We start from the raw sequence: 10,091 nt of genomic DNA, 5'->3' as shown, positions 1-10,091 counted from the left end.
CCTCCTTATTCTCATCTTGTGGTATAAGACTATGTGTACTAGATGATGAATGTACAGGAGAAATATGTATTGGTATTTCTACTTCTGGTGAAGGAATCCTTATGGGGGAAGTTTGAGCATGCTTTTTTAGATGAACTGGTGGTGGTTTAGGATAGTCCATTTTCCTCTTTTTAGGCACTGTAGTGATATGTCCAGTCTTTAGATTAATATGAAGAATCTTTTGCTTTGGGTCAGGTTTGAAAAGCTCTTCTACTGGAAAATCCTTTTTCGGCGTCGATTTATCTGGTTTGGGGCCAAAATGCTTAGCTTTTACAGTGTCTATTGTTTTTGGAGCAGGTTTTGGTTTCAAAGACTTATCTTGTTTTTTCTTAGGATCCGTGCTCTTTGGATCCGAAATTTTTGTTCCCGGGGTACGTTTGGACTCATCTACCCTCGGAGCCGAAGTATGTTTCGGTACCGGAACCGTCTACGGGTCCACTTTTTTCGGAACTGGAGTGGTCTTTGGTTCGGTAGCTTTGGGAACCTCTTTCGGTGCCAAACTTGCTTTCAGCTCGACCGCTTTTGGTACTGATGGATGCTTTGGTGCCGGTGTTAATTTTGACTTAAGGACCTCCTGCTTTTTGGGACCGACAGACTGACTCGAGCCAGAGTCGACTGGAGGCTTTTTTATATTCTTCGTTGCCGAGCCAGAAGGCGGGCGTCAGAAGATTTTGGTCAGTGTGCACCTGGACCCGGAAGTGGAGGTGGAACTGAAGCCAGTCCCGGTATGGTGGGGTGAACAGGGTCGATGCTTGTAATCACGACCTGTTGACCAGCTTGAAGATCGTCGTCTTCGGATTGATCCTCGGCTCCAGAAGCTGAATCCTCTGCTTTGGAAGCGACGTCTTCTTGCTGCTGTTCTTCGGCTTCTACTTGGATTGGAGCCTTGTCTATGTCCATGAAGATGATTGCGCCATCACTCTTCGAGCTCGACGGTCCCGGATGGTTTTCTTGGACCGGAATGAAGCGCAGGCCTCACAGTTTCGACTCTCGTGCTCTGGAGATAAGCACAGATTGCAAATCTCATGAAGATCGGTGTGAGGGAATTTGTGTCCACACCGAGGGCACTTCTTGAAGGGTGTTCTTTCCATGAGCCAAAGACACAATGGCGCAGTTGTGCCCGACGGACTCGACGAACGCTGGAATCGAGAAGTGAAGCCTTTCTTCGACGCGGGTAACCGGAATCACTGTCGAAGACTATGCCGATGGTATTATGATTGATTTATGAATTCGAAAAGAGATCGGTAACGGGATCAAACGATTAACACATCCGAGCCCGATGGCGGAAAAAAACAATCTGAAGATGGAGTCGAAGCCCATGCGCACTACGATCTATGGGAGGAGTCATCCAACAGACAAAAGACTCTTCCAAGACAACAACAAAGTGTAATCATCCGGGCCCACCACCAGATGGTGATCTAATGCAATAGTGTGTGGTCTGCAGCCCATATGCCTCAAACATACAGATATTTATTCAGTGTTTATATTATTACCAGAACATTATGACGAGTTATCATTGTTGAGCATTCAGCTCCGGGAATAGATTTTTATGTTCAAGGCAATACCAATGGGTTGCTGTGTGGCATGTATGCTTTTTGGAAAATGTGGCACTTTTCTGCAGTGAGTGGTGAATGAGATGTCAGGGTCATAGAAAATACTGCACCACCACAAAAAATAACTAATTGCGGGCAGGACGGGGAGGAGCGTGAGTGAAAGACTGATGGAGAATTTTGAGAAAGTGGTTGGTTAATTTTGGGTGCCTTTGGTCCCCAAAAAGAGCCCCACTACACATTTGAAGTTTTCAGGATTAGATTCACATGCCATGGTACCAATGTTACAGATTTACAATCAGAGGTAATACTTAAGAAGTATGAACTTTGCAACTTTTTGCTCCACATATTCAGCAGGTGCAGGTGCAGTCCTCATTCTGTCAGGGACTGGGAGAAGCAACCAGCCCTGGCAGGTTGCTTCTCCACCGGCCCTGGTAATGGGAGGGTAGGGGGTTGTTAGCCGCTAAGCACTGCTTCAGCTTTTCTTACAGAGAGCCGATTTTGCAGCACTGCTGCAAAACCTGCACCCTGTAGTAAAAGCGGCCCCCTACGGCCAGAAAGCAGGCCCCCACTCCTCTGGCCCACAGGGAAAATGTCCTGTGCCCGCTACGGCCAGTCCGGCCCTGCATTCCGTCCCTTCCGAGTCCAGCAATGTTCTGAGGCTGGTAGCGAGAGTTGCCACTTTTTTTGCCAATTTTGAGTTTGTGGTGGGGAGGACTCGCTAGTCATTAAGGCAACCTTACCTACTATTACATCATTTCCTGGGGGGATGGCACTAAACAATTACACAGTGCATCTCTTTCCCAAATCTCAAATGTTGGGACCATTTTCCTTGGGTCAGAACCATGGGCGTGTGCCCAGAGACTTTGGTGTGTCCAATATAATGAGCCACCCCTCCTGGAATACCAGTTCTGTATATGTTGCCGCTCTTGGGAGAAATTCCAGCCTGTCTACTTGCATAAGGAAAGAGCAGGCTACAGTGTGACTCACATTTGATTATCAGAGGTGGTAGCCTCTTTGAAACTGGGCCATTAGTGGGCACAGATATCTAACCTTTCTGTTGGAGTCACACCTCCTCCCACTATCAAACCTTTATTTCCCCATTCCTGGGAGATCTTCACAGCTCTTAGCAGGAGGGAAGCAGCTGTCTCATGTGACAACTGCTGTAGTTGATAAGAAACTTCTACTTAGGGGCAATAAAGTGGTGACTTTCTAAAATCACATTTATATTAAACGTTACCTTAAATCTGAATTTAGCATTGTCGAGTTTAATTCATTTGATACCTTGGAGTACTATATTTGGTGGTCTGTAATGGAAGTTAGCACTTGGCAGTTGGGTTAATGTGACTAAATGTTAGGGTGAGTAAAGTATAAAAGAGGCATGTCCTCTTTTTATTTTTAATATATTTAGCACTCTGCCTCGTGCACTACTAACACCTTCCCTGGGCGTGACTTACAAATATTAAAAGGGAAAGCTTTGAACTAGCAAAAGGGTTTATTTTGCAATGTCGAGTTGACAGTTTAAAACTACCCGACTGGCTGCACTGGCAGACTTAGAGCTATGTTTTTACTTTGTCACTGCAGTAGTGGCACAATTCGTTCCTTAGGCCACTAGTGATATTTAGATTACTAGTCCTACGTACACTTTGTACCATATACTAGGGATTTATTGGTAAGTTAAATATGCCAATCAGGTATTATCCAATTATACGTACACTTTGAGGAGTCAGAGCACATGCACTTGGACCTGGTGAGCAGGACCCAGTTCACTTCAGAGTCGAAAAACCAGCAGGATCAGACCCAATATTTGGGAGCGATCATGTATATTTTCATATATAATTGACTATGAAGCATTGGCAACAGTAAACAAAAAAAGTCTGCTAATGACCAATGGGTGCTGTTTTTGCTAACTGGTTTTTATAATGTGCTTGTTAGGATCAGAGCAAGGCACATTCCTGCACTGAGCTGGCTGATGTGTGGTTTCCTTCGCATGAGAGTCTGTGGTTGGCTATAGAAGCGGTTTTGACAGTGACCTGTGAACTAAGCAAGTAAAAAAGCATTGCAGGAGCTGAACAATCTGAAGCAGTGTAGAAAAGGAACATCTATCAGTAAACTTGGAGGTCTGTGGACTTGGAGTAGAGAACATTACTTGGAGGGCAGGAGAGGGCTGTCAACAGTTAGCATTTCAGGGAAATTAGCAGGTATTACATTTTATAGAAAGTACATTTGGTGGTATGACCCCAGTGCAAGTGAGTTTGGTAGAATCTTGGTAGGGCTGCAGGCAGATGCCGCACACAGACTTCCCTGCTGGGGAAATTGTTTTAAAGTGTAGTCAGGGGTCCAGCCAATGTACTTACCTTAATGCAGTCATCATTATGATAAATACATTGCCAGCCCCTCGCAGTGCAATAGCAGCTATGTTTTTTTATATTTTTCCACCCAGGGAACAGGAGGTTAAGTCTAATTTCGCTCAGTGGGTGAGAGAAAAACACGCGAAATTTAAAACAGGCAAAATTCCCAGATTTCGTTTTCTTCGCTTGAATTACGACCACCTCTACTTGGGACTTACTTTGACTTTGACTAGTTGAAAAAAATGGGGGTTGTGAGCTTTAAGCATGGGTGTGCGTTTGTGCTTACTTTTAGTAAATTGATAGTGAATTTTAGTTTGTGCAGCCAAGGTCGTAGATGCAAACTCAGCTGCTCCTGAATAAAGCCATCTTTTTCACATAGATGGGAAGCCTTCAACAATGACTTTCGATCAACGACGAAAGGCTTGCAAAGCAAATCTAAGGTTCTGTACTGAGAAATGTAGACCTGAAGATAACAAAGGGGGTTTAATCGATCTTCTCAGAGTGGAAAGATTTTTGACAACTCTCTTTATACACAAATGGTGAGCTTGGATCCAATTCTCCAGGAGTCTGGACAAAATATTTAAACAATAATCTAACAGGAAACCCACTAGAAATACATTTTGGAAGAAACTGGATGCTTTCACAGAACCACCTTAACCACCTAGAGAGGATCATATCTTTCTCCCTTCCACCCGCCTGGAGCAACATCTGCCTATTCTGGTCTGAGAGACCATTCACTTCTTAATATAATGAACTAATTACATATTTTAGAATTGATGGTTTCAGCACTATGCATGTATGTGTGTGGTATTTCTATAGCACAAACCTAGTTAAAAGGCTGCAGAATCCTGTACAGGACCAAACACAAGCTTAAAGTTAACAAGTGATAGGAGAGAGAAAGCTGGTTTGTGGACTGTTAATGCATTGTAATGCAGTGTTCTTTAAAGAGGTGTGTCTTCAGGTTTTTGCAAAATTGGAGCAGCATTAGGGTGGTCCTGGTGGATACAGGGATGTTGTTTTAGACCCTGTGTGCAAAAATGAAAAGGGAAGCCGAACTTTGTTACACTTCTTAGTCTGCAGTCTGATCGTGACATGACTGCAGATGTGCCGAGAACAACCATAGATGCTAAGCTTGTCTGCATGATCAATGGGGATGCTGGTTATGATGGCTTTGTAAATGATGCAGCTGGGTTTGAAGATGGTGCAACCAGAAAGGGGAGCCAATGGAGCTCCATCAAGAAGAGGGTGATGTACTCCTATTTCTTCAGGCCCTGTATGAGAAGTGCTGTGGTGTCAGGGATGCGCGTAACTGGTGCCATGAAGATGGGCGTTACCACCATCCAATGGGCTTGAACAGCACTACTCTCCCCCTTCTCTTCTCGGTTCTCTTATTTTCTCACTCAGCGCCAACAATAAATCAAGTCCCAAGTGGACTCAACAATCACCATTGTATAATACCATAAGATGACAACCTGTACTTAACATTTACTAAATCAAGCCACTTCCTACAAATGTTGCATTGTAGCAACCATGGAATATATGACTCACTCCATTTGAAATACTGTACAAGATAACATGTCGATCTTTAAAAATATGTATGATTCCTAAACTCTCATGTGTCTAATGGTGCTACTACATGAAAGTCAATAAAGCCCTTGGACCGAAAAAACAAAAGAGTAGACTATCCAAGCACTGCAAGGTAAAGCCTTTCACCCTGGAAAGTTCACTATGAATACCCTGTAGCCTTACATCATTGGCTATCTCTGTGTAACAAGTTACAGACATATTTTACACACGAATATGTTGTAAGAATATATTGCAACAACAGAAAGGTACAATTCAAGAAGCACAGTCTTTAACATTTATAAAAGAAAAACAATTTAAACTGAAAAGCGCTTTTCTTAAACAAAATCCAACAATTTTCTACGAAAATCGGGTTCAGCAGGAAAAAGGGAAAAGGCTTGCAGGAATACAGAGCACAAACACTTGCGAGACGATGCTGTAGCAGAATTAATAAGCATTGAAGACTGCTGTCTGAAGCAATAAGAGGGTGAAAAAGACTCGTTTTATAGGAAAAATAATGTATTCATTTAAGAAATACTCAACATAACTAATCCTAAAAAGTTCAATAAGAAACCGTACACGTTTACAAAAAACCTGAATACATTTTATTATACTTAAAGTGTACATAGAACATCTCAGCAGTATAATTATTATTACAGTTCATTTTTATTGTCGGGTTGCTCCTCTCCCGAACGAGGAATAAATCGTCCGAAATTAAAGCCCAAAGCTTCACTTGTTGCACTGCTGATGAGCCCACGCTTCACAAACGGTCCTAATGGAGAAAGTTAAGGAGATAAAGTTACATTCTTGGAGTTTTACTGCAGGCATGCGCTCAGTCAACATTTGTAAATATGTTATATAAACTGCTTCACGTCGATTGCTGAAGTCTATAAACCTGCATCCCGGGTACATTAGTTGTTTCTAATCAATGATACTGTGCCGCAGCTGAGGAGACAAATGCCCTACAGAGTGAGGCGCTCCACAGGTGTTCTTCATCTACAATCAAATATTTCTATTATATTTAATTCAACGTAATTGGTGTAAGCCGGCTTGTCGTTAAGGAGGAGCAGAATATTTTACAAATTGTTTTCAGCAGAGATTTACCAAAAGGATTGAATCATCGTTCAAGTATGTTAAATACTATATAGTGTGTTGTTCAGCGGGGTGCAAGATACAGAAATCAAATTATGATATCTTAGTACAGTACACCCATGCAGAAACGTACACTTTCCTTTATAGTATACCGAATTGCATTTTAAATATTTACAGTCAGAGGCTGAGGGAGATTTGACCAGAACTACACAGTTTTCTTTGGTCAAGAGCTCAAACCGTATTAGAACCCACTTTTGGCGGGGTCAAATACTGTCATTGTATTTGCGCTATTAGCTGAGTAACTCAGTGAAGCGAACAACCAGTTTTATTGGCTTTTTTTTGGTTAATTATTGCTAAGTCATCAAAATCGCTGGGTAACTGATTATGACATTCCAATTGCTACAACACGAAGAAGTAAATACTAAGGAAGCCCTGTGTTCCATACACTGCTCTTGCGAGCCATCGCAGACAATACATGCACAGTAAACAAAACAAGCATTGCAATAGCTCTCACATTTGTTAAAGTTAGAGCTGTTGGCGTTGAAAATAACAATGTTTTTTACTTTTTTTTTAAATTTTGCAGTGGAGTTATTAAATTTGCCTAGCCCTATTGCCACTGGCATAAACAAACAAAAGTAAAAAAATGTCATTTTCAACACCAACAGCTGTAACTTTAACAAATGTGAGACCGATTGCATTGGAAATCGGTCTAGCATATGTTGGAGTTGGAGTTATTGGCATTATAAATGGCAATGTTTTTTTACCTAGCCATGTTGCAGGGGGCAGTATCATAGGTGGCCAAAAGAGGTCCCATGGGGCTTCTTTTGGCCACATATGGTACTGCACCCTGTAGAAGATATGGTAAATCCACCGTACCAATAATGCATTGCATGCAAGACAGTACCACAATCACATTCAAATAGTTATGTCCATGCATACAATTAGTAGCTTTGAAATAAGACAAAATAACTATTATATTAATCCCGGATTAGGTTGTACTCTGTATGAAGCTGATGAAGGGAAATTTATAGAAGGTCTCATATATATATGTGAGATATGCTAGTGAGTAAAGTAACCACTGCCAGCCTTGTTCAGGGCCAAGTGTGTGCCCTGCCTGAAGCCCTTTAGGAAAATAGTACTCTGGGGAGTAACAACACATGTAACAGGGGCGGTCCTCATGGGAGGTTACAAGAAGAGACAAGGCGGTACTAAGGAGGTACTACTAAGCAATTGACCAATGAAAAGCTACCATTTACAAAGAACAGGGACAGGAGCCAATTAAAAAGATGGGCAGAGATTTATGCTCATATCCTGAAATCAGCATGTCTTGAAGAGAAAGCGCAAGCGCTGCCTAGGCAAGACCTGAAAATCAAAGGAGAGTGGAGTCCCAAAATGCCAAACACCATGAGTCCCTTGGAGTTTTACTAAGAGCCCCTCACCCACTAGAATTAACCAACGGTATGCTTCATCATTGGGTCGGCACTCAAGACACCTAGTGTCGCTGAGTGGGCTCAACCTCCCGGAGGAGGAAGGCCTTCTAAGGGAAATTGTCAGTGCGATCTCTGTGGGTTATATAAAATTACCTCAAATACCCAATATGACTTATTACGTTTTGAGACTTGGATAAGGTTAAAAACCAATAGGGGAGTTAGATAGGGACTAGTCAATCATTGATTGAAACCTTTGACTTGTTGTTCACGGCTGGAATTTGAGTGGTTACACCCCTGACACTTCTACCTCCTCTCCTTTTGATTAACAATACATGCTCAGTGCCTAGAAAAGAGAAATAGATTTTTCTATAGAAGTGTTCTCAAATGGTATTGTTACCATATGCCAACAACAATAACTGCAACTCAAAAAATATGGATAGCGCTGCTTATACACAGTTAAAATAGAGTGCAGGACTCTGTTATTTGCCAGCCTTTGATTGCGTACCAGTATGCTAGTGATACCGAAGGAACTACACAAAAATAACTGGGAGATGGTAATGTTGTATTATAGAGGCAGCCTCTTCAAGAAGATAAATATTGAGAATGGCATGCCATCAAGGCTGTTGTGTTGGCACCAACATTATTTGCATTATATCTAGAAGACCTCCCTAAAATCCTATTAGACTCGTATACTTTCTCTTCAAAAATGGGGGGTTCTTATGCCACCTGCCTTCTTTATGCAGATTACCTCAAAATAATAGATACAGGGGAGTAACACAGTCCCTCACATCCCGTGCGGTGCGGGGCCCCCAGCTGCATGGGGCCCACTCAGCACGTTACTCAGTTCTGAGCGCTCTGGATAAAATCTGGAGCGGGCCCCTCTGTGTACATGGCAGGGGGTCCCTTAAACATTCATTACGCTACTATATAGATCGGACTTCAAATAAGCTTGCAACAACACTGGCAGAGTTTGATAAGTCTTATCGAATCAATAAAGTAATTTAGCTTAGATAAGACAAAACTTATGGCCTTGACAGAAGCAACATGGGCATGTATGGTCAAGCGGGCCAACAAGAGCAGAGGAAGTTTCAGAGTTTAAGAATTTGGGGACGGTTTATTAAAACATTAACGTAGTCTTCATACATTGACACTTTAAACTCAAAAGCACTTTTAACCACTGTAGAATTAGGGCAACACACGTTATTATGGAGGACCTTGTTTACGTCTTGTAATTGCAACTTATAAAGTCATGGTCCCTTTGCAATTCTTATATTGATTGAGCTTTTGGGCCAGAGTGGTTATCTAGACTGAGGAAGGGTGGAAGGCGGCTGTCTAATCAACTTGGTTATCCATGGTCCCAGCCATTAGAATAGAGTCCAGCTTGCAATCCTAGTCCTCCACCACCATATTTTGGAACAAATTGGTTATGTCGGATCAATCCGAAATTGCCACGTTATGTAAAGATAAAATTAACTTGAGCAATGTTAGCTGGGCAGAGAAGGTAAGGAAACAGCTGATATGGCAACTGTAATAAAGGTTACTATTTTAACTCAACCATTAGCCCTATTTAAGAGACAAATGGCTCGGTTCGGTTAGACGATCTTGAGTAGAAGATCTCTGGTAGTTATGAATCAAGTCTTAAACTGCAGATTTGTGTTAGTCTTGGGAAATAAACTCCTCTTGTTTTCTATATTTAAATTGTCTCTCAGATCTGTGGATGCATAGTACAATTTTAACATTTTGGATAGGGCTACATACTCTTTACGCACACCCGACCGGTAGAATTTCTTTTAATAAAGCGGATGTGCTGTGTGATTGCAAAAGCAATGTACAGAAGTGCATTCTGTTTTAGACTGTCTCCACTTTTTGAACCTATGATGACGCGATATTTGAAAACAAATCTTTTTAACATATAACATATGTTCAAGACAGTGGGGCATGACTAGCGATGCCAAGACGGCGGGCATGTATTAGCAAGCTTCACAGAGCAACCCCACTTATCTGTATGGCATTGACCTCTGGGCGGCGGAGACGTACACACTGCAGCATTTACCCGCCGCCATCTG

At 42.1% G+C, this 10,091-nt stretch overlaps 1 protein-coding gene across 1 annotated transcript in view; it reads right to left on the bottom strand.

Moving 5' to 3' along the window:
• Positions 1-6,085: 6,085 nt before the first annotated feature.
• The window catches only part of MRPL1 (mitochondrial ribosomal protein L1), a 641,951-nt gene continuing 637,945 nt past the window's right edge, over positions 6,086-10,091 (bottom strand). The window contains exon 9 of the mRNA XM_086961813.1: positions 6,086-6,275. Within this exon, the coding sequence (XP_086817939.1) occupies positions 6,157-6,275 (119 nt within the window). The 3' untranslated portion in view covers positions 6,086-6,156. The remainder of the gene's footprint in view (positions 6,276-10,091) is intronic.

This window comes from Lissotriton vulgaris, chromosome 3_1 (assembly GCF_964263255.1).
Source record: "Lissotriton vulgaris chromosome 3_1, aLisVul1.2, whole genome shotgun sequence".
In the NCBI taxonomy this organism is placed as follows: domain Eukaryota; kingdom Metazoa; phylum Chordata; class Amphibia; order Caudata; family Salamandridae; genus Lissotriton; species Lissotriton vulgaris.
Note: the sequence above shows the minus strand (reverse complement) of the source record. Positions and strands in the feature narration are given on the sequence as shown.